Raw genomic sequence first — 25,034 nt, 5'->3', positions numbered from 1 at the left:
CTGTAAGCTTCTGGTCGTTAACCCTGGGACCTCATAGATATAATGACAATGGTTAGAACAAGTATTCAGCTGACCTGAACAAGTTGTTTACACATCTTACAGATTGAATATTAACACTTAGTTGGTGTTAATATTAAAGTGTAAAGTAGTCAAGTCTCCGAAAGCCAGAGTTCTGATTTTCTGCTGAGACTATTGGAAACAAAAACCTGTTATATAATTAGAATACTTCATAATAAAAATAATTAAAAGCTTGAGGCACCTGGGTGGCTTAGTCGGTAAAGTGATCGACTTCAGCTCAGGTCATGATCTCATGGTTCATGGGTTTGAGTCCCACATCAGGGTCCTTGCTGATAGCTCAGAGATTGGAGCCTGCTACAGATTCTGTGTCTTCCTTTTTCTCTGCCTCTCCCCTGCTTGTGCTCTCTCTCTCAGTCTCTCAAAAATAAATAAATGTTAAAATTTTTAAAAAATAATTAAAAGCCTAGGTTAAAATAAAAAAAACTAAGACCTAGTTTTGTTTTCCATTAACACTGATCATATCAAGTCTGCAAAGTTAGAGAAGGAATTTTAACAACAGAAAGCATATAGCTCCTGGTGGATACTTGTAACCAGAGTATTTATTCGTAACTAAAAGCGTATTTTGGCTGTCAGAGCTTCCTGTGGCCTAATTCAAATCCATGGAGTAAAGTCGGGAGTGATGACAGTATCCAGACTAAACAAATAATCAAAGATTTATTCTTTTATCCAGATGTCAAGAGCAAAGCAGAATTTCATCTGTTTGACAGAAAACATTTATGATTTGAGGCATATTGAATAATTTGTGTTTTCTTCTTTTGCTTTTTTAATTATATCCTTCTTTTCTATAGTGACCACCATTTCTTGGGCACTATGGACCAGGCCTCATGCTTCTATATTCCAGAAGCTGGTCATCTACAACTGTCCAACTCAGATAGGTCCACATATCCATTCTTTAAAATAGTCAAGGATTCTTTCAGAATTCAAAGTGAGCTCCAGGGGAGGCTGCTTCCCACAGGAGCTGAGGTAGAAAGAGCAGGTGTGAGTCAGGGAAGGCTCCATGGAGCAGAGGAGACAGGAACTAAATCCTGTGGAATGATCAGGCTTTGTAGAGCTAGGGTCAGAGATGACCACTGAGAAGAAAGTATGAACAAAATGGGGAAATTGTCTCCCCAGAGGCTTACTGAGGATACTTCAGAACAATGGTAGTGTAAAAGAACAGAAACAGGAATCTGTAACTGGATTTTCACCTTCCTTTTCTCATTTGTCCAAGTGCTAACCCTGACTTAGCCTCTGGGTACAAGTGTCATAAACGTACAAATGAAGAGGAGACTGGGAGATAAAACTGAGGACTACAGATGCTTTATTAATAATTTAAAAATGGTAAATCCATTTTCTGAGTCAAGAGACAATCAACCATTTGTTCAGGAGTACTCCACTATGAACACAAATAATGGCCAACGAGGTAGATATTATTATCTTTCATTTTACAGATCAGGAAAAACAGGGTAGCAAGTTTGAGACACTTAAAGACTCCCAGTAGCCCTTGTAAGGTCTTATTACCCCCATGTTCTGGATGAAGCTCAGAAAGGTTAAATGATTTGCCAACAATTACACAGCTTTCTTGCAGTCAGAGGCAGTTTGAGCAAAGGTCTCCTTAATAACAGTCCTTTCCTCTTTTCCCTCCACACCCACTGCCTCAGGCAATCACAGGTACTCATCCTTTACCCTCCCTTACTCAGGGGATAAGACACCTCTAAGGGTGTTGTGTATTACAGATTCCATTTCACTAATTTAAAATGCTGAGATGGTCAACTTATATCACTTCCATTTTCTCCCCAGTAATGTTTAACCTTAAATTAAAAAAAAAAAATCTAGAAGATAAAAGAGCATGTTTTCTGGCAAGTGCATTCCACCCCCATGGTTATTAATTTCAGAACACATCTGAATTCCTTCTCTGTGGCACATGTTTTAGTCCAGGAGCAGACATTTCCTGGCTGGGGTCAGATTTCAAGTTCTCATCTGTTGGTACCAATACCACTACCAGATTCTTCTTTGTAGTCAACTCTGGAGGTCTTCCCTGAGTACAACTTGGTGTCTGAAGGTCCACTCAAGTGCCTGTCATCATCAGTCTTTCCAGAAAATCACAGCCTTCTCTCTTAGGAAAACGTCTACTGTACTGAGCTTTGCTTTTGGAAACAGCTTCTTCCCGAGACCTGGTTGAAAGAAACTGTCTAGTGTCATACTGCCCAGCATGGAGGTGAAGAACTTCGCAGTTTGGGATTATGTCGTATTTGCAGCCCTCTTTGTTATTTCCTCTGGAATTGGGGTGTTCTTTGCTATCAAGGAGAGGAAAAAGGCAACTTCAAGGGAGTTTCTGGTTGGGGGAAGGCAAATGAGCTTTGGTCCTGTAGCATTGTCTCTGACAGCCAGCTTCATGTCAGCTGTCACGGTCCTGGGGACACCCTCCGAGGTTTACCGCTTTGGGGCATCGTTTGTGCTCTTCTTCATTTCATATGCATTCGTCATCATCCTCACATCAGAGCTCTTTCTCCCTGTGTTCTACAGATCTGGTATCACCAGCACATATGAGGTAAGACAACTAGTCCCTGATGTGAGAAACAAAGGCAGAAAGAAATGTAGATAAAATTAATTTTCCTTATAACCCGTAGCCCATTGACAAATACTTGAGGCAGGCAGACTAGAACATTTCTCCAGGAACTCCCAACTGTCTTTCTGTTCATACTTGCTAGAGGATAAAACAACCTTAACTTGAAATAGGAGGCCTCCAAGATCCTGTGAGTCTTCTTTAACATATGAAAGTCCTTTTGGAAACTTCCCCTTGCCTTTGCCTCCCCCAGCTCCCAAGTGTATAATCAGTCACTCCTCACAACCCCAGTGCAGCTTCTTCTTCCCATGGGTACTGGCCTATTCCCATACTTTAATTAAAAAACACCTTTTTGCACTGAAGACATCTCAAGAATTCTTTCTTGGCCATCACCTCTGAACCCCAACACTTCAAAACTCATCATTCTCTTCTTTACTTTGGAAAAAGTTGCTCTTTTCTCTCCCGGTGAACATTTTTGGTTATTCTTTTTTTTTCTTCTTCTTCTAATAACATACATTGTCTTAATAACATTGTAGTTGAAAAACATTTATTTTCAAGACAATTACACAACACAATAAAATACATTTTGTTGTTATTATTGGGAAAAAGTTACCTTTGCACATACAACTGTTTTTCCATTTGTAAAATGAAAATCTGGAGCCAATCCCAGAAGGCTATTTTGATGATTAGATGAGAACCTATCTGTAACCATGTTATGCATTGCCTGACTTGTAGGAGAGTTTCAATAAGAGAGAGCTAAAGTTATTATTTGTATTATTGACATCATTATTCTAAAAAAGTATTCAGAACATATACTGTAAGTATAATCATTTTTCAGATAAGAACACTGAGACTTAGATAAATGGCTTAGTCAAATTGTATAGTAGATAAAGCCTACTGAGAGTCCATTTCGTCTTTATCCCTTTCATTCATATATTAGAGCTGAATACTTTAATATGAGTATTACTATCTTCCAATTTTCAGTGGAGAAGTGGTAATGTGTTTTTTTTTAATTAGAAAATATTTCAATGGAGGGAATTGCTAAATAATACAAATATGGGGATTATGTTAATGAAAAGAAAATCATCCCTACTAAGTCACAGCAGAGGACTCTTAACAGACTTTTTTTTTCTTAATTCCCTAAACTAAATGATTATAAAGGATTACTCTAGACTTCAAAGGCCACTTAGGCACAAACTTTCCAGAAGGTTTTAAAACTTATTATTCCACAGGTAATCATACCTTAAATATCCAACCTCCAATTCCCCTCCCCACCAAAATTAGGTAATAAGAATTAGGTAATACAACAGTTGCTCTCTGAGATGTCATTCAAGGGAAAATGACTAAATTTATACTTAGTCCAAAAATACATATGCACATGTCTTCATTGCTCATTAGTGTACTGCTGAAAACATAAATATATCCTTGGTTTTTCCATACAATCATTAAGGTTGACTCCCAAAGGTATTGCTAGCATTAAAAAAAAAGAAAGAAAAAAAAAGATTACCTAAGTAACTGCTAGAGAGAGAGAGAGAGAGAGAGAAGAGCCAGAAAACAGGAGTTCAATTTCAAACTCCATTACTTAATAATAGGATGACTTTGTGCAAGTTAGTGTTTATCACCTCCAGCTTTCAGGCAGGAAATCATAACTCCCTTCTTTCATGCAGGCTTACTTAAGTGTAAAAGAGCTTTTTACCCAAATGTGGCAAGTCATTTTTACAACTAATTCAATAGTCCATTCAGTACTCATTAAGCATCTATGTTCCAGGCACACTCTAGATCCCAGAGATGAAGCACTAAGCCAAACCCCCGCTCTCTTGGCGCTTGCTTTATAACAGAGAAGGTGATCAGTAAACACACCATGTAAAAGAATCATAATGGAAAAGTTTGCTATTTAGCTGTGCGCTGAGCACTGCTTTAGGTACTGTACACGTATTAAATCATTTGGCCTTCAAATAACCATTTTAGATAGGTTCTATTATCATCTCCATTTAACAGACTAGAAAACTGAGGCACATAGAGTTAAGTAACTTGCTCAATGTCACACAGCTAGCAAGTGGCAGTTTTTCAAATCAGGGCAGTCTAATTTTAAAATTTTTAATGTCTATTTTTGGAAAAGACAGAGAAGAGAGAGAGAGGAAGAGAGAGAGCCAGGGAGGGGCAGAGAGGAAGACAGAATCTGAAGCAGGTTCCAGGCTCTGAGTTATCAGCAAGGAGTCCAATGCAGGGCTTGAATCCACCAAGCATGTAATCATGACCTGAGCCTAAGTTGAATGCTTAATGGACTAAACCATCCAGGCGCCCCCAGGCAGTCTAACTTTAGAGACTGAATGCTGAATCACAATGATATCCTGCCCTACTAAATATAATAGAGAAAAGGTAAATAGGATAAGGTAGAATGTAGGAGTTTTGCTTTGGGTGCAGAATGTCCATAATTCACATAGGGTGGTTAAGTTAGACTTCAATGATATAAGGGCATTTCAGTGGGGACCTGTAGAAAGCAAGTAATTACACCATAAGAGGGAAGAACATCCGAAGCTAAAGTAACCACAGATGCAAAGGCCCTAAAAGGGAAGTGTGATTAGCATGTTTGAAGGGCACATAGAAATCAGTGTACTTGGAGAAGAGTGACGCAAGGGGAGAAAGGAGAAAGATGAGATCAGAGAGGTAGAGGGCCCCATTACAAGAAGTAGCAGTTTTAGTGACAGACACCGGGAGCTTTAAATATTTATGGGGCAATTTGGTTGTCACAATGACTGGGGGACACTACTGAAATTTAGGGAGCTTGAACAGTGTCACCAGGTGTCTTGGTAAAACACATATATGTAATAAATAATTATACCATGGGTTTAATGATTTTTAATGCCCTCATGTTCAAAACCTACTGCAAATGGAAATTAGTAGGACCTTACTACATAATAATGTTAACTTTTTAAAATAAGAAGTTACCTAAAAATTATAGGTATAATTAGTATATATTTTATAAATTATATAAATTATAATTTATAAATTAGTATATTTTCCCCAAATTAAAATGGAATAAAAACATTGTCTTGAAATTTCTGAAACATTTACTGAGCAATCTATTCCAGACGTGCTACTCGGTACACAGTTGGTTGAAGGTGGCTTTAGTCAGTGGTTGAGTTACTACAGTAAACCAATTGCAAATATGTGACTGAGGAGATTTGAGACTGCCTTTCAAATATTAAATTAGTAAATATACAGGAAATGTAAGGGTTTCATTGATTTTAATTTATAGAGCTTGTTGTCCTCTACATATTTTATTTTATTTTTAAATGTTTATTTATTTTTGAGAGAGAGAGAGTGAGCAGGGGAGGGGCAGAGAGAGAGGGACAGAGGATCCAAAGCAGGCTCTGCACTGACAGCAGTGAGCCCGATGTGGGGCTCAAACTCACAAACTGCGAGATGATGACCTAAGCCAAAGTTGGATGTTCAACTGACTGAGCCACCCAGGTGCCCCTGCCCTCTATATAAGGTTGTGTAAAGTGCACATGAGGTTATTTGGGGATTGTTTTGTTTTATAAGAATTGGCAGTATGGCACAGGGATTAAAAGCATGGACTCTTGACTCAAGTCTATTTGGCTTAGAATGCTGGCACTGCCACATACCAGCGGCATGACTGGGAAAATTGCTTAACTTCTCGGTACCTGATTTCCACATACGTGAGATAGTCATAATAAAAGCACCTGTCTCAGAGGATGTCTGTGAGGAGTAAATGAGGTGTTACATGCAAATACTGTTTTTTTTTTAATGTTTATTTATTTTTGAGAGAGACAGAGAACAAGTAGGGGAGGGGCAGAGAGAAACGGAGACAGAATCCGAAGCAGGCTCCAGGCTCTGAGCTGTCAGCACAGAGCCTTACGTGGGCTCGAACTCACAAACCGTGAGATCATGACCTGAGCTGAAGTCGAGCACCCAACCGACTGGCCACCCAGGTGCCCCTACATGCAAATACTTTTAACAAAAACTGGCAAATGGTAAATGCTGTATAAGAGTTTGTNATATAAGGTTGTGTAAAGTGCACATGAGGTTATTTGGGGATTGTTTTGTTTTATAAGAATTGGCAGTATGGCACAGGGATTAAAAGCATGGACTCTTGACTCAAGTCTATTTGGCTTAGAATGCTGGCACTGCCACATACCAGCGGCATGACTGGGAAAATTGCTTAACTTCTCGGTACCTGATTTCCACATACGTGAGATAGTCATAATAAAAGCACCTGTCTCAGAGGATGTCTGTGAGGAGTAAATGAGGTGTTACATGCAAATACTGTTTTTTTTTTAATGTTTATTTATTTTTGAGAGAGACAGAGAACAAGTGGGGGGGCGCAGAGAGAAAAGGAGACAGAATCCGAAGCAGGCTCCAGGCTCTGAGCTGTCAGCACAGAGCCTTACGTGGGCTCGAACTCACAAACCGTGAGATCATGACCTGAGCTGAAGTCGAGCACCCAACCGACTGGCCACCCAGGTGCCCCTACATGCAAATACTTTTAACAAAAACTGGCAAATGGTAAATGCTGTATAAGAGTTTGTATAATTGTTGTGGTTGTTGTTGTTGCTGTTAATGTCCCAAATTTATACCACTTAAGCTCTTTATAGCAACTTGAATTTATGTTTCTTTGTCCTCCATTCCCTGCTACCCATCCATAGATATTCTTTCCAGGGTCTTTAAAGTACTAAAGACTAAAGACTGAAGAAGTGGGGTCTATTTCCCCACCCCTTGAATCTATGATTGCCTTGTGATTTGTTTTGACCAATAGAGTATGGTAGAAGTGATGTGTGTATTTGGGCCCTAGGCCTCATGAGGTAGACTGCCTCTGGCTTTGCCCTTTTGGAACACTGTCTTGGTTTTGGTATGTCAGGAAGCTGGGCTGGCTGGGCTAGCTTCTGGAGGATGAGTAGATAAGAAAGGAGAACAGAGCACCCCATCCAACAGCGAGCACACTTAGCAGACATGTGAGTGAGGTCATGTGGACCTCCTCACCCAGCTGAACTTCCAGTTGATCGCAGCCCTAAGAGAGGCCTGGGGAAACAAGTAGAGAAATAACCCAGTAAATCCACAAAAATTATGAAAAATACAGATCTTAAATTTTTTTTATTTTTAGTTTTTTTCTTTTTAATTGCAGGACAGTTGAGTATGTCCTTTGTTTTTAAACCAATGAGTTTCAGGGTGAGTGTTATACAGCAATAGCCAACCAATTTAAATGCTTTGACATAAAGTGGGATTTCTAGACCAAGATGTGCCATCTGTGCGACATTATCACTATCCTGTCCCATGTGAAAGCATAAGGAATTGTTCTCACCCTCACATTATAAATTAGGCTCAGTTCATTTGCAATATCATACATTTTCATTATCTCCACTTGGACAGTTTATAATTAGTCTCCTCATGTTGTCTCCACTTCAGTTAAAGTTATTTCTTTCTTTTTCTTATCACACACTAATAAATACAGTCTGTTATTATTTGTCCTTCTCACTAGTTTATACACTGGTGTCTGCCTGCCTTCTCATTTTTCTTGGACTTCTTAAAATCTAAATGGCTTCTTGAATTGCTTCTCTTTAATCCAAACTTTTTCATTAGAGTAGTGCACAGGCTACTACTTTTTAAATATCATCTTTTATAGTGGTTTTAAGCATTATAGATGACATAGTTTGGGGGGTAAGTTTATTTCCTTTTAATTCTCCTTTTACACTCATTGTGTTCTAGTAATTATACCTACACTGAAACTAGATGTGTAGGTATAAAATATCATTATTGAATATTATTTCAGCATAGTAAATGATGTTAAGAATGTTTGCTTTAAAATGTATATTCAGCGTTTGATATGGTTTTAAGCAATGCTCTGAAGCCTTTTAGGTCGTGAGAACTGACTCTTACTCTCTGTGAGATGGGTAATTACAGCGTCTGGGCAGAGGAGTGACATGATGTGATTTTTATTTTGAATGTTACCCTAGCTGGATGTTGAGAATAATTCTAGAGTTTTGACTGGTGAATCAGAAGGTCTAGTTAGGAGGCTTTTGCTGTAACTCACACTAGAGCTGATGGTATTGCAGTGGTAAGAGATGATGCAAGTGTCTGTATTTTGAAAGTGGGGCATAAGCACCAGAATTCTTCTATGAATTGAGTGTGGGGAGTAAGAAAAAGAGGAGTAAAGAATGGCTCCATGTTATGTGAGTTTGAACCAACATGAGAACTTGACTTAGTATATACTGGATAGAAAAGAATATAGCTCAATCAGGTCTGGGGTTTTGAAAATAATCGAATCTATTGATGGTAAGTGTTACCTGTGCTGTTTTTGAAAACAGGCATGAAGCATACAACCTTTCAGTTGAACTTCCATTTTTACTTTTGACTGTATCAATAGATAGATATATACCAAAGAGGACCATTGAGTCTTTTTTTTTTTCCATATATATATGGTTGGACTGAATTGGCTGAATTTCGTGAATGTAAACAGAGATGTTAAAACCCTTGACTTTCCCCAGATTTCTGTAGCAGTTTCCTTACTGTCTTTTCATTTTTCAGGAACAATTTCCCCTTTGCTTTCCCCAACTTCATGTGCCACCCAGGCCCAAAGTCAATAACGAATAGTTTGTGGCTTTACTACAATACTTTTCCACTCCTGGTACCAATTTTTATATGTCATCTATTGTTGTGTAACATACCACTCCAAAATAAATTTCTTAAAAAAGGTAATTTTATTTGCTCACAATTCTATGGGTCAGTGATTTGGTCTAGGCTCAGCAGAGTCCAGTAAAATAGTAAGGTTCTTCTCCTGGCCTCACTTGGGACCTTGTGTATAACTGCCATCAGCTAATGGGTTGGCTAGTGGTTCGTGGATCTAGGGGAACTCAGTTGAGACAGTTTATCTATGTCACATTTGGTCTCATCCTCTAGTAGGTTATCTTCAGTTCTTTTACATGATGGAGAAAAAATTCCCATTGGAAGGACACACCTTTTTACATGAGCATTTTTGAAGTCACCACTTGGATAATATGTGCCTTTAAGTTATGGTCCTCCAGAAGCAAGCCAAGGATTTGGGAGAAGATGATTTCATTGAACATGGGTAGGCAAGTGACAATTCAAACATGAAAGGAAATGAAGCCTATAGAAGGTATGGTTTTGAGTAGGTCACCACTGTGAGCAATTGAGGTTCAATCTTACTTGGGATCACTGGGAGACATACACATCATGTCTCAGGGTTGCCCTTCCTCAATGGCAAAGAAGCCCAAATATTTGTTTGTCTAACTCCCTTTGTCACTGGCTTTCATCCAATAACACCCCCAAGCACTTCTAGCCTGCCCTGTACAAAGGCTGACGTGAAGCCCTTAAGCAAATGATTGCAGGTGCATTTAGATGGCTTCAACATGTACTAGAATAGTGAGTGCCAATAAACTCAGGAATTGCACCCACAGTGACTGCTACAGTCATTAATATCCCATTATATTCCTGACCCTGTACTTGTCATTATCATATACTAAGCCAATGAGCCTTAGAAGTACCAGTTTTAGAAAGAGAAAGCCTTTATTTAGTGCAGTAAATGAATTTTCTCAAGGGCATATGGTTTGAACCTAAATCCTCACCACAAAAGTTTTGCACCATTTTCTATCTTGCAACACCTGAGACTTAACTCTTCACTGACTTCCTTACCTCTTTAAGAATATTTTCCTTATATCTGGTACCCTTAGTTACACACCCGCTGGATTGTTTCCTGATGCATACACAGTCATCTGAAGAATGAGGGTCTGCAAAGAAGATGACTATTTTCTTGGAGTAAGGGTTGAACAGGGTAAATTGGGAAATGTCTATTAGTATGAAATTGAGTAACAATTTTCTGCCAAGGGAGGTACCTTTAGGGTTTCAAAGAAGGACCCATCTTATGCTATGAAACAACACTTATGTATCATTTCCAGGGAAAGAACAAACCAGTAGTTAACTCCTGATTTAATAATAAAAAAAAAAAACCCTGATTTTTCTTCAATGCAGGTAAGACAGAATTACTACCAATTAGAAATTACTACCAAGAAATTGAATCCTAAAGTAATTTGCTACTTTTTAAAAATATATACATATTTATTTAAAATGTTTATTTTTGAAAGAGAAAGAGAGAGATGAGAGAAAGCAGGGGAAGGCAGAGAGAGGGGGATAGAGGATCCAAAGTGGGCTCCATGCTGACAGCAGATAGCCTGATGTGGGGCTCAGACCCACAAACTGTGGAGTCATGACCTGAGCCAAAATCAGATGCTTAACCCACTAAACCAGGTGCCCCCATTTTCTACCTTTCACATTTATTTTGTTCACTGTACATGTTTATTATGCAGGAGCAGACAAATACTAGTGTAGTCTAGAATATTTACTCAGAAAGACTTTTCTTGACCTCTGACAATAAACCAGATCCAGCTATTAATGTATGCACAGCTCCTGGTAGTTCTTCTAGCACATATCATACCTGGAACATCACTTGTTATTAGTATACATTTGTTATTGGTCACCTCCTCTGATCTGTAAAATCCCCTAGGGTACAGATTATATCATATTTGGTATTATCGCATGTCAGAATGCAGTAGGGAAGTCAGGTAATAATTATTTAATAAATGAATGAATATGTGAAAGATGAAGGTAAAAATGAATAAAATAGAACACGTTTACATGTATCAGGGAAGTTAAGTATGGTAGGGTGAAAAATGCATCCCTTTCCCTCTAGAAAAAGTCAATATTCTAATCCCTGGAACTATGACTATTACATGACTTAAAAAGTCTTTGCAAAAGTGATGATTTAAGGTTTTTAAAATAAGAGATTATCCTGGCTCTATCCAGGTAGGCCCTGTGTACAGTCATATGTACCTTTGTAAGACAGAAGCAGAGGAAGGATTTGACAGCCAAGAGGTGAGGCAATATGACCAAAGGGTCACATTGTGATGGAAATGATGGAACCAGAGTCTAAGGAAGAAAAATTATTTTAACATTAAGTGATTTAAGATTCTTTCTTAAAACTTCTAATCTGCCAGCACCTTGATTTGGCCCCAATGAAATTGATTTTGTATTTTTGATGTCCAGAACCTCAAGAGAATATACTTCTATTACTTTCATCCACATCAAATCTGTGGTAATTTGTTACAGTAGTCTCAGGAATCAGATACAATGAGATATATGAATCCAACATCAATATACAAGACAGCAGGTGATCAAGTGTTGCCTTCTAGGAAAAAAGTTTAATATAATTGCTGTCAGAGCTCAAAGGAGAAAGTATGGGCAAGAATAGGAATTGCAGATGGGTCACCCTTCTTGAAAGATGACTGAAGAATTGCTGAGTGGGTCAGGGGGAGAGTTTCCCTCACATTGAAGGGTCTGGCCAAACGAAAAAATTCTTAGAAGTACAAAGTGTGTTGACTGAATAGCCTACAGTGATTTTTTGTGAAGAATAAATAAAATGGGAGAGTTAGTGGTGTGACTTAAGATAGGATGGGTANATATTCAGGGTGGATAAGAACTTTGTCAATGATAGAGAATCATTGAAGATTTTAGGACAAAGAGTGAGATAATTAGAGCCTTGCTGTAGCAGAAACAATGTACCAGATGTATGTTTGATGGAATGGATTGGCAAGGGTTGGAAATAGGGAGATCATCTGCGGGCTGCTGCAGTCACATGCGTAAGGGGCAATAAAGGTCTGGGCTAAATTGGGGGCAATGGGATATAAGAGTAAACAGTGGCTTCAGTATATCCAGTAGGAAGACCCCCTGGGTAGAAAGCCAGAGGATCTGGGTTTTTATTCAAGCAATTAAAATTTAAAAATAAAAACATTATCTTCTCTATCATAAGAAGTTTAAGGAAAAATTGAGCTTTAATAGAGCTTTGGTATTTCTTTGACTTCAATCAATCCATATTTTTCCTTTCTTCCAAGTATGTACAGCAAAACATCATATTATAAATCCAAAGCGCTAAACATAGAGGAATACGAGAACCTTCTGAGCAGCTTTTTGTAAAATCTCACCGGCTATTTGCTTATCATTCTCTTTGGTTCTTTCTAGTACTTACAACTGCGGTTCAATAAACCAGTACGCTACGCAGCCACTGTCATCTACATCGTGCAGACGGTAAGGAAAAGAGGGCCACTACACATGCAGAAAGTGTGGGGTGACAAAAGATGGGCTTGTTTACTTCAGGGGGCAATTCATGAAACTAAGAGATGGACTTAACACTAAGAGGAAACTACTTTCTTCCAAGGATAGCACTTGCCAGACACGTGATTACATTGAGAGGTATCCGCATTGTGCAGACCCCCGTATATCCATCCAAATAATAAATAACAAGTAAGTGTATATTATAAACCACAAAGGAACAAAAAGCATTAAAACTTTATTTAAAACTTTTCTTTCACTTGTACACATTGCTTTGGATATGAGATGGTCCAGTCACTGGTTTTTCACTAGTGAACTGTGTTGAAACAGGAATGCCCATTTTGCTGAAAATCATTTTAAGGCCATACTCCCTCTCTCCCCTTTTGGATTCCTCTCCTACTTCCTAGGCGCTGGGCTCCTTCATGCTGCCCCCTGTTTGCCTGTGACACTCTGCTGGTGCACTTCCCGTGACTCATTAAGTACTTTTTGCTAGAAAATAATCTTGTTCCCTTTCTTGATCAAAACTCCCACTTACCGACTGAAGAATTTTAAGAGAAAAGGAGGAAAGCAGCACTCCCTGACCTTCGCATACACTTTTGCCTTTTAAAACCCTCAAAGGAGTCTCTAAATGGTGAAATCCCATTTAAAAGAAAATGGGGCTGCACTCCCTTCAGTGTGGTGGCTATGACCCTGGGAGTCCAAAGACGAACCCACCCACGTTGTGATAGTCTTCCCTGCACTGTACTCTCTCCATTCCCAAAGCCATATTTCAGCAAGTTGCAAAAAGGAGGCTGAGTCATTGTGATATATGCATTGAGGCAGGGGGGTGGGTGGGGAAAGGTTAAATCAAAAACTTACCTGGAAGCCTATTTTTGTGTCCTTCAGAAATATACCACAGCTAGCCATAAAATCTCAACATTTATGTTAAAAGTCCAATGCTCTCCCTCCATCTAAGGCTTATTAAACCCTTTGCAAACTGATGACAATGATCAATGATTTCAAGATTAGAGTGCTGAGTGAAATAAGTCAGGCAGAGAAGGACAAATATCATATGTTTGCACGTATAGGAGGATTAGGAGGAACTTAACGGAGGACAATGGGGGAGAAGAAGGGGGGAAATAGTGGGGGAAAGGAGGAGAGGCAAACCATGAGAGACTCTTGAATGCTGACAAAAACTGAGGACTGATGGATGTGGGGGGGAATGGGTGATGGGTACGGAGAAGGGCACTTGTGGGGATGAGCACTGGGTGTTATATGGAAACCAACCTGACAATAAACTATTTGTAAAAAAAAAAAAAAAAAAAAATTTTAGAGTGGTTGTCAGTGACATGTCTAGTGCACATGTTGAGGGAAATGCCTCTCTAAGGTCAATAAGGAAACTTTGAGGCTGCTCTCCCTTCCATGTCCCTGTTCATACTATTCACCTGATTCTTGTTTCCCCACTAGATTCTCTACACAGGAGTGGTGGTGTATGCTCCTGCCCTGGCGCTCAATCAAGGTGAGTTACCCATACTCCCTTGGGTGCTTACCATTGTATGTATGCTTATGTACACCTTGAGAAATATAAAACATCTTGGGGGACATTCCTGTGGTTATGGGGCTCTCGTGGCTGTAGTTGTCACAGCATAAAGCTCCAAAAATTCCAACATTGAAAATAATGGAAATCATTAGTTGCTTGATTTTGCCCACACGGTTAAACACCAAGTTTGATTGCCCTTTGTTTGTTTATTTTTTTAATCACTGAAAGGGTGGCAATTTTGGTATTGCATACACATAATCACCAAATTTGTTGATAATGTATGATCCTGTCTCAGTGATTTCATGAAGTAATTAGTCTGAATATAGGTGTAAAAGGTAGTTGTAGTGATTATTTTAAGAATTATACTTGACCTTTTTGAGAGAATAGAATCATAGAAACAAAAATTTAAAGAATTAAAATAAATTTCATAAATGATACCTATAATATTAGAAGTCTTCAATATTCAATTTAATCATTTTATTGGTGCTTATATTGAGAAATATTCACATGGCTGATGTTCAGGTGGTTTCAAAGCACTCAGACAAAAATCTGTTCAGAAAAAGCAAACAGTTGGTGCAAAAAACTGGAAGTTACTGAATTTTAGGAAAAAACTTTGGCCTTTAACATATCTAAAAATTAGAGATTCAGTTGAAGTATAGCAATTCAATAGCATACTCTTTATCAGAGGTGAATTTAATAAGAGAAAATTCTAATTTGATTTCCATTTGGCCATGAAGAACATTGACAAAAATATTGTGACTTTTTCCTCATGTACCTTTCTCTTCTCAGAGAAACTTCTTTCAATATTTTTCTCCTTTTCTAGTGACTGGGTTTGATCTCTGGGGCTCTGTGTTTGCAACAGGAATTGTTTGCACTTTCTACTGTACACTGGTATGTATCTAACTGTGAAAAAGTATTTAGCACCAACTCCCAATGTGGGATAAGGGCAAATCTCCAACAAGCAGGCACCTATTTATAGCAGAAATCGCTACTCCACAATTAAATAGAAATATGCTGGCTTATCTGTCACAGTTTCCTGAGGAAGGTGCTGTTGTTTTATTTAAATTTCTTTTCAGTACTGTTAGTAAAATTGGGGTTCTGGGCTCAGTCGAGAAAGTCATGGCAAAGAAAAGATTTAATGAAAGAAATACCTCCTTGATCAGAGGATAAGTGACCATATGCAATTGCGGAGAAAAAAGTGTGCTTGTTAATAGTAATTGAGAACTATAGGGTAGCATATATTTCACTGCCCAGTGACTGAGAAAGACAAAATGCATCTATGAATGATCAAGGATGCTAGTAGTTTGTAAACTTGAGGATTCCACAGGTTGTTTTTGTCTGTTATTTATGGATAATCATGGATTACATTAACATTTGGCTTAATACATGCTCAGCCTTTAATCAAGGAAGTTGGGTGGTATTGGCAACATATTTATATAATTGTTAAAATCAATTTAGTTCAGAAAAAATTCATTGAGCACCTATTATTTATCATGACTTACAATGCGAATCTTTATTCTTCTGAGTCATTGGCAACCATATACAGAGGCTGTAAGGAGCCAGTTAAAAATATGACAGTGGTTTTCAGATACCTGGATTTTCTTTTCTCCTCTACAGAGAAAAATAAAGTCATCTTATATTGTCTTAGAGCAGACCATCCATGGATTTTGGTATTGTGTGCATATCACATACTCTTTGAACATATATTATGAAAATATACAACTTAAAAATGCCCCATGTCTTTTTCATACATTCAAATTCCACTATTTCTTTGCACTGCTGATTTTTATCTTTTTATTTTCATGCTATCCTCACTACCCTAGTTCTCTCTATTCCAGACACATATCTCTTATCTTTGTTAAAAATAAGCTTCTGCTCCATATACATCTGGCGATTTGTGACAGATTAGTTGCTCAGAGGCATCTACCCCTACAAGGATGACTAGATACATTGCTAGGGACACTGAAGGCAGACTTCTTAGCAACAGTAATGGAAGGCAGAAACAGTGAAATAATATCTTCGAAGCATTGATGGAAAACAATGGTCTACCTATAATTGTGTATTCAGCAAAAAACTAACTTTCGGGAACTGTCAGGAACCAAGAGAATTTACCACTAGTATATCTTCCCCTGAAGCTAGAGGAAGTACTGTGGGAAAAAGGAAATTCACCCAGTTTTAGATGGAGGAAGTGGTAATAAGAAAATAAAATATAAACGTTTAATAAGTCTAGTCAAATAATTTTTGTTACTTAATTTTAAAGAATATTATTTAGTAAGGTATAATTTACATATACAATTATAATTTATAATATTATAAAATATACTAATTCTACCATTTACTATTAGATGGAATTTTGGGATTAACAAAAAGTATAGCCCTTATTGGGACAGCAATACCATGTAAATCAGGAAGAGAGTAATCAGACTTGGTGGTTTTATAATTGAATTGTTGGGAATTAAGACATTATTTTTTATCATTTTTTTTTTTTACAAATAGTTTATTGTCAAATTAGTTTCCACATAACACTCAGTGCTCATCCCCACAAGTGTCCTCCTCCATGCGCATCACCCCCCTCCCCCCCACATCCATCAGTCCTCAGTTTTTGTCAGCATTCAAGAGTCTCTCTTGGTTTGCCTCTCTCCCTTTCCCCCACCATTTCCGCCCTTCTTCTCCCCCTTGTTCCTCCGTCAAGTTCCTCCTAATCCTCCTATACGTGCAAGCATATGATATTTGTCCTTCTCTGCCTGACTTATTTCGCTCAGCATAACACCCTCAAGGTCCATCCATGTTGCTACACATGGCCAGATTTCCTTCTTTCTCATTGCCATGTAGGATTCCATGGTATAGATAAACCACATCTTCTTGATCCATTCGTCCGTTGATGGACACTTAGGCTCTTTCCATGTTTTAGCTATTGTGGAGAGTGCTGCTATGAACATTGGGGTACACGTGCTCCTATGCCTCAGCATTTCTGTATCCCTTGGGTAAATTCCTAGCAGTGCTATTGCTGGGTCATAGGGGAGTTCTATTGTTAGTTTCCTGAGGAACCTCCACACTGTTTTCCAGAGGGGCTGTACCAGTTTACATTCCCACCAACAAGACATTCTTTAAACATAGACTTAACTTAAAGATTTATGGCAAAATTTCAAGAAGTCCCATTTAAATAAAATGCTCAAAGTGGGAAAAGGGAATTAAAACAATACAAAACAAAACCTCAAGTGATTTAAGCAAGAGAAGAAAAATGGAAAAAAAAATAGAGAAGACACAAATAGAAACCAAAAAGTAAGATGTCAGAAAAAAGTCTGGATACTTTAATAACCACAATAAGCTAGAATGAACTAAATTTACTGCCTCTTAATTGTTTTCAGTGCTTCCCTCCACTCTGCATGCCTGTAAGATTAATTTTAATCACCCATTTCTTCATGCCACTTAACTGACCCAATTCTCTTCTTGCTTCTCATTGTTCACAGGATAAAGTATAAGCCTCTTAGCCTAGTCTTGGAAATCTTTCCTGATGTACATCAACCCGCCCATTTAATCCCTTACCATCCCATCTCTTCTCTCTCTAGCCAGGTTACAGGCTTCTGGATCTCACTACAATGGTGGCTTATTTATCTTACACTTGTTACTCATACTGCAAACTCTTTATAATCCTGTGAATGCACAGCATAATCCAAGACAACCAGTGGAAGATTAAAACAATAAGTGATTCCTGCCATTCAAGGATTTGCAATTTAGTGAAGTAAACATTAGATTTCAAACATCACAGACTGATTAAATGCATCAGTGACATCTCATGATCATGATCAGGGTTATAGATCAGTGTTGGGTGTGGTGTGTGTGTGTGTGTGTGTGTGTGTCATTGTATGAGTTATAGAGTCAGAGAAATTTTCATGGTGGCTATAATCTGCCTTTTGATGTACATTTGATAAAGTGTTTTGTTCTTTTGTGTCATGTCTAACTGAAGTTCAGGTTTATGCGTATTTTAACATAACCAATATCCAGTATCCTCTGGAAACTGAGATCTTTGACATTTGGTCTTCCTATCGCTAAAATCTAATGTTTTGATTTGGGTTTAGAAGCCTTAATGTCTTTAAAGAAAATCAAAATAACACTATTTGGGAGGTGGGAGGTAAGTATTGATTATTTCTCAAGTCAGGATGTGAATACAATATATAAATGCAAGGCCTCTGGACAGACTTTGATGTCTATTTATTAAGTTACATTTTAATTACAAAAGAAATGATAGGGTGACCCCAATGTCTTTCTTCTCCAGATAAAGATGAAGCCTGTCATCTTTTCACAGAAGTTCTTGACATTCTGGAGGAGTAACCGGGGATGATAATTCTATTGTTCAATGTTAAAAATACCATCTCCTTCCATTCTCATAGTGCTTATTCATTTTTAAAGCACTTTTTAAAAAATATCATTTCATTTAAGCTTTCCCAGTTTGCTCATTCCACCTTCACTGTGGTCCTGAGGGATTCTATACCTGGATTACTCTAGCAGCCTCTTTTTCACCTCCTTTCCTACGGCCCATGTGATCTCAACTAGAATTGTACTTTAGAATCCCTGGGGAGCTTTCAGAGAACATGCAGGGCTGGGTCCCAACCCACATATCAATTTATTTAGAATCTTTGGGGTTGGGGCTGGGACATTGGGGTTGGTTTGTTTTAAAATCTTTAGTGTGGGGCACCTAGGTGGCTCAGTTGGCTGGGCAACCGGCTTCAGCTCAGGTCACGGTCTCACCGTCCGTGGGTTCAAGCCGCGGGCCGGGCTCTGTGCTGACCGCTCAGAGCCTGGAGCCTGCTTCAGATTGTGTGTCTCCCTCTCTCTCTACCCCTCCTCCACTTGCGCTCTGTCTCTCTCAAAGGCAAATAAACATTAAAAAAAAAGAAAAACTCTTTATGTGACTCTAGAGAGAATATGGTTTTGATAAGCACTATGTTAACCTCTTGTCTCATGCCTCTGTCCTGAGTTCTACTGTTAGATTGATCCTCAGGTTTTCTGGAGAATCGCTTTGCTCACCTCAGTATTTCATCATCTTCTACCTCTTAAAACTCCTTTCTCCAGGAATGTCTGGAATCTATCATTCTTTTCCTCTTTCTCAGTCTTATACCATCTCAGTTCCCCCAAATTTATTCACTGTCACTCAATTAAAAAGACTAGCTTTCATGTTGTAAAAACTGGAGCCAGGTGATTATCCTCAATTACTTCACTTCCTCAGAATCTGTGTTCAATTATTCACACGTTGTGTTGATTTGACCTCCCAAATATCTTTCATATTCATCTACTTCTTTGCATCTCTCCCCTGCTTCAAACCTCTGTCATCTTGAGCACAGACACGGAAATTAACTCTGAGCATATCTCCTACTCCTTCTTTTCTTTCCATGATCCAGCAATCAGATGTCCACACTACCACCCCTGACACCACTAAGAAGCAAACAAACAAAATCTTTTATTATGTAAGTCTCTTTAATGCTCTCTTGTTTTTTAAACTTTTTTTTCAAAAATTTTTTTTCAATGTTTATTTTTGAGAGACAGAGAGAGACAAAGCATGAACAAGGTAGGGGCAGACAAAGAGGGAGACCCAGAATCTGAAGCAGGCTCCAGGCTCTGAGCGGTCAGCACAGAGCCTGATGTAGGGCTCAAACTCATTAACAGTGAGATCATGACCTGAGCCAAAGTTGGACACTTAACCCATTGAACCACCCAGGCACCCCTAAACTTTTTTTTTAAATTTTATTTATTTTTGGGAGAGAGAGAAACAGAGTNACCTGAGCCAAAGTTGGACACTTAACCCATTGAACCACCCAGGCACCCCTAAACTTTTTTTTAAATTTTATTTATTTTTGAGAGAGAGAGAAACAGAGCATGAGTGGGAGGGAGGCAGAGAGAGAGAGGGAGACACAGAATCCAAAGGAGGCTCCAGCCTCTGAGCTGTCAGCACAGAGCCCAATGTGGGGCTCAAACCCACAACCACAAGATCATGACCTGAGCCAAAGTCAGACACTTTACCGACCAAGCCACCCAGGTACCCCTCTTTAATGCTCTCCTATTGCTCTTAAGAAATCATTTAAGTAGGCTTGTAACATTCTGTATGTTCTGGCCTCTAGTAAATTCAGCAACCTCCCTTTGGGCATTCTGTATATGCCATGATCTATATATTCTAGCATTCTCTCATTTCTTCAGGCAGCCATACATCTTCATCCTTCACACATGCTGTTCCTCTCTACTTTTTCCTCTGTATGTGGTAAATTCCTACTCATTCTTCACAACATAGCTCAGATGCCACTTCTTCAAGACCAGGTCAGGACTCACTGCTGTATGCTGTCATAGTAACCTGTCCTTCTTAACTGCACTGTTCACAATCTTAGATAATTAGTTATATCATTCTCAGGTATCTGCTTCTCTTACCAGGTTATAAAGTCTATGAAGTTAAGGAAGGAACCTGTCTTACACTTACCATTTTTATTCCTATGCATAACATAGTACTTGACACATAAAATACCTCCATGACTATTGAAGAACAAAGGCAGAAAGACAGAAAAAAGGAAAGGAAGAAGAAAGAAAGAAAGAAAGAAAGAAAGAAAGAAAGAAAGAAAGAAAGAAAGAAAGAAAGAAAAAAGAAAGGGGAAGGAAAGAGAATGAAAATGAGAAAGAAAGAAAGAGAAAGAAAGAAAGAAAGAGAAAGAAAGAAAGAAAGAGAAAGAAAGAAAGAAAGAGAAAGAAAGAAAGAAAGAGAAAGAAAGAAAGAAAGAGAAAGAAAGAAAGAAAGAAAGAAAGAAAGAAAGAAAGAAAGAAAGAAAAGAAGGAGAAAAAAAGGAAAGTAAGGAAGGAAAAGAAATAGAAAAAGAAAGAAAGAAAAAAGGAAGATTGCATCATCAGAGAGGTTGTAAAACATTGAAGACTTGCAGCCTTCCTTTTCAAGAATTCACATCCATTCTTTCCATTTCAGGGAGGATTAAAAGCAGTGGTGTGGACAGATGCATTTCAGATGGTTGTCATGATTGTGGGATTCTTAACGGTTCTCATTCAAGGATCAGCTCACGCTGGTGGATTACACAATGTAATAGAGCAATCAACAAATGGATCTCGACTACATATACTTGAGTATGTCCAACACTACTTTTCCATGTTTTATAAAGATTTAGCTGCATGACCTTAGCAACTACAATAATATCTGGCATCAAAGGAACATCTTTGTTCACTCACTTCTCTCTGTCTCATAGCTTTGATGTGGACCCTCTCAGGAGGCACACTTTTTGGACAATCTCAGTGGGAGGAACTTTTACATGGCTCGGGATCTATGGAGTTAATCAGTCGACCATACAGCGATGCATCTCTTGCAAAACAGAAAAACATGCAAAATTGTGAGTTACAAATAAAAATTTTTGTTTTCTTTTCCCATATTGGGTAATTATTATATGCTTGTGCATGCACGTGTGTGTGTGTGTGTGAGAGAGAGAGAGAGACAGAGAGAGAAAGATTTATTTAACCCTTTCAGTAATTCTTTGAGGCAGGCCTTACTACTCCCTTTTCAGCAGGGAAGTGAGTTTGAGCTTACATCTGCCTGCCTGTACTCTCTGTCCTTTGCTACCTCCATTTGTTGACAAATTACTAGGTTAAATCAGGTGCCATGAGTGGCAATGCAGAGGTAGATAGCATATATTTTCTACTCACAGTTTCTGTGATGAGATGGCCCCTATTACTTATTTGATTCAGCCGTGGTCTCTTTGAGCTACTATTTTTCTTTTAAATGTCCTTACATTTTCCAAGGACAGGTTTAAAAGAAGGAAAGCCAAGGTAATGAGGTGAGGCATAATGAGGCTTCCACCAATTCAACTCTTGCCGAGCTAGCAGTCACCAGTCTTGCGGGGCCTGCTTACCCTGAAGGACTCCAACTGGGGCACAACTTGTGAAGCCTTTTCCAAGCCCTTCAAGACATCCGGCTCTAGAATGGGGATGGAAGGAAGTGATGTATTATTCTGCAGAACTGGAAGGAGTAAGCTAGAATTACATCTAAAATGGACATTTTATCCTCGTTGTTGCTGTCCAAATACTAGCATCCCCAGATTTGTCAGGATACCCTCCATGTTTCTTAGAGTTTCTGCTATGAATATTTCCACAACTGACTTTAAAATACTTTCATTTCAATGCACAGTTTTTTCTTCTTATTTCTTTTTTTATATGTCTTTATTTTATTTTGAGAGAGAGAGACAGAGAGTGAGCGAGGGAGAGGCAGAGAGAAAGGGAGACACAGAATCTGAAACAGGCTCCAGGCTCTGAACTGTCAGCACAGAGCCGGATGTGGGGCTTGAATCCACGGACTGTGAGATTATGACCTGAGGCAAAGTTGGATGCTTGACCGACTGAATCACCCAGGTGCCCCTGCATAGTTTTTCTTTAGACTGAGTAAAAGATAACATTGCTGGGATATGGTTCACCATTTTTGACTTAAATTCCAAAAGAGCACATATTACTTCTATATTTCACACACTCTCAGATGGTAGAATTGAAAGTATTATCTAGTATTCCATTCATTCACTGATACCATATTCATACCCTATTACAATAAATAACATTAACATACCCTCCACACAAAATCATCACTTTATCAAAGAGCTGCATTACTGAAAATGTAAGATCAAGTGTGACCTTGATCTCACAATTTATTTGAAATTAAAATTCATTTTTAGGGGCCCTTGCCTGGCTTAGTAGCCAGAGCACATGACCTTTGATCTTGGGGTCATGAGTTCATGTTGGGTGTAGAACCTACTTAAAAATAAATTAAATTAAAATTCACTTAAAATTCTGTTTTAAAATGGAGTTGACTGAGGGTGCTTGGGTAACTCAGTTAGTTGAGTGTCTATCTCTTGATTTTGGTTCAGGTCAGAAACCCAGGGTTGTGGATCAAGCCACGTGTCAGGCTCCACATTGAGCATGGAGCCTGCTTGGGATCCTCTCTCTTCTTCTGCCCCTCTCCCCTGCTTCTACACTCTCTCTATTATAAAATTAAAAAATAAATAAAATAAATAAAATGGAGTTGATGTATCTCTATAGGGAAGGATCTTATGGTGAAATAAATAATAAACCTGTTACCTCTAGAGTTTTTTAATCTTACGTTTGTGTTACATTATTTTTTCTTGTGAACATGCCTAATTTTTCCCCCTTTACTATGATAGTACCTGAAAATAAGGAAATGCACCTTTTTCATCATTTTTTCCCACAAGGTCAAGAATAATATTTTGTTCTTATTAAATATTTATCACTTATTTAAAAGTAATGCTTCACAAAGGCCATTCTTACATGTGTATGTATAAACACATACCTGGAAACACATATTTATGTAGAAATATGCTTATTTATGTATGTCTGTATACAAAGGAGTGTGTGTGTGTGTGTGTGTGTGTGTGTGTGTGTCTGCAGAATGTTGATTAAATGCTCTGCTTCTGTTCAATTATCTGAGAGCCTGGTGCCATTAAAACATTCCATCAGAGTTTAGGAAAAGCTCTGCTGATTGGGAAAACAACATCTTGAAACATTTGTAGGTGAAAATGGATCCAGAATGTTCATACTGACTGTGTCCATGAGTTAAAACCCAGCATTTATTTATGCATATAATTTCATGGCCAGGAATGCTGATTAGTCACTAAAGATGATTTGATTGATCGTAAGCCCAACTGATTTTCCTCACATCTAGAAATAGTATCACCCACCGTGTCATTTTAGATGTGTTCCTTGGAGGTTGATTTAACCTCCTCTTGTTTCTAGAGGTTTATCAGTTTCACTTTCAAGTTTGTCTTTCAAGAGTATTGATTGTAAATGGTGCTATGTAGTATGGGCTGATGCAAGTTCTCAGATCCCTTCCCATCTCCATCCCATCTCCTGGCTAAGATGAGCACACCCACACAAGTCACTTTTGTTCTGTTCTTACTGCCTTAGTTTGTTTTCCTCATGTCTCTTATCACATCTAAAAGCATCTTATTCATTTATTTCATTTCAGTGATCATCATCTGTCTCTAATCCCAGAATTTAATCTCCGTGAGGATAGGTCCTGTGTTACTGCTATACCCTAGTATCTAGAACAACCTAGTACATAGAGATGCCTGATAAATATTTTTTGAATGAATCAATGGAGTGGCTTAAGTTACAAGTAGGAGAATTAGCTTGTAAAGAATCACAGTCCATTTCTAATAAAAAACAAATTCATAACACAGGACCTTAATATTTAATATAGTCTTGCCATTGGTTTCTCATCTGGTGAACTTTTAAAATTGTTTCTGAATAATGTATGAATGTTCTCTATATGGCTATATAACCTACATTTATTTTAACCAAATGTAACTCATTAAATCCTTATACTAGTCCTATAATAGAAGTAAAGCAGGTGTGTTAACATTCTTTTTACAGATGATTTAACTGCTTCAGGGTGTTATATAACTTGTCTAAGATCAGATGGCTGTTATGGATAAAATCTTATGACTCTGGGCCCAATGTTCTCTTTAAAAAATAAATGATATAAAGAGTACAATCATATTGTACTCAATCTCTACCATTAGTTAATTAAGGCATTCAATTATTTATTACCCCAAGTAAAATAATTTCAGGTCTTCTATGTGCCACCACTATTCTTTATCACTGTGTTTGAGTGAAGAAACCAATAATAAGCAAATAAATATATTATACAATTTCAGATTATCATATATGCTATAAAGATGTAAAATAGTATAAGGAGTGGAAACAGATAAG

General features: G+C 38.1%; 1 protein-coding gene across 1 annotated transcript in view; it reads left to right on the top strand.

Annotated features, from left to right (window-relative positions):
* Positions 1–2,269: 2,269 nt before the first annotated feature.
* SLC5A12 (solute carrier family 5 member 12) overlaps positions 2,270–25,034 on the top strand; it is a 51,039-nt gene continuing 28,274 nt past the window's right edge. Inside the window, exons 1-6 of the mRNA XM_077761419.1 lie at positions 2,270–2,608; positions 12,674–12,739; positions 14,210–14,261; positions 15,106–15,173; positions 21,241–21,395; positions 21,515–21,655. Coding sequence (XP_077617545.1) covers positions 2,270–2,608; positions 12,674–12,739; positions 14,210–14,261; positions 15,106–15,173; positions 21,241–21,395; positions 21,515–21,655 — 821 coding nt within the window. The remainder of the gene's footprint in view (positions 2,609–12,673; positions 12,740–14,209; positions 14,262–15,105; positions 15,174–21,240; positions 21,396–21,514; positions 21,656–25,034) is intronic.

Source organism: Crocuta crocuta, unplaced genomic scaffold (genome assembly GCF_008692635.1).
Source record: "Crocuta crocuta isolate KB4526 unplaced genomic scaffold, BGI_CrCroc_1.0 scaffold884, whole genome shotgun sequence".
Taxonomy (NCBI): Eukaryota; Metazoa; Chordata; class Mammalia; order Carnivora; family Hyaenidae; genus Crocuta; species Crocuta crocuta.
The sequence above is the reverse complement of the archived record's forward strand: the minus strand, read 5'-3'. Positions and strand labels throughout refer to the sequence as shown.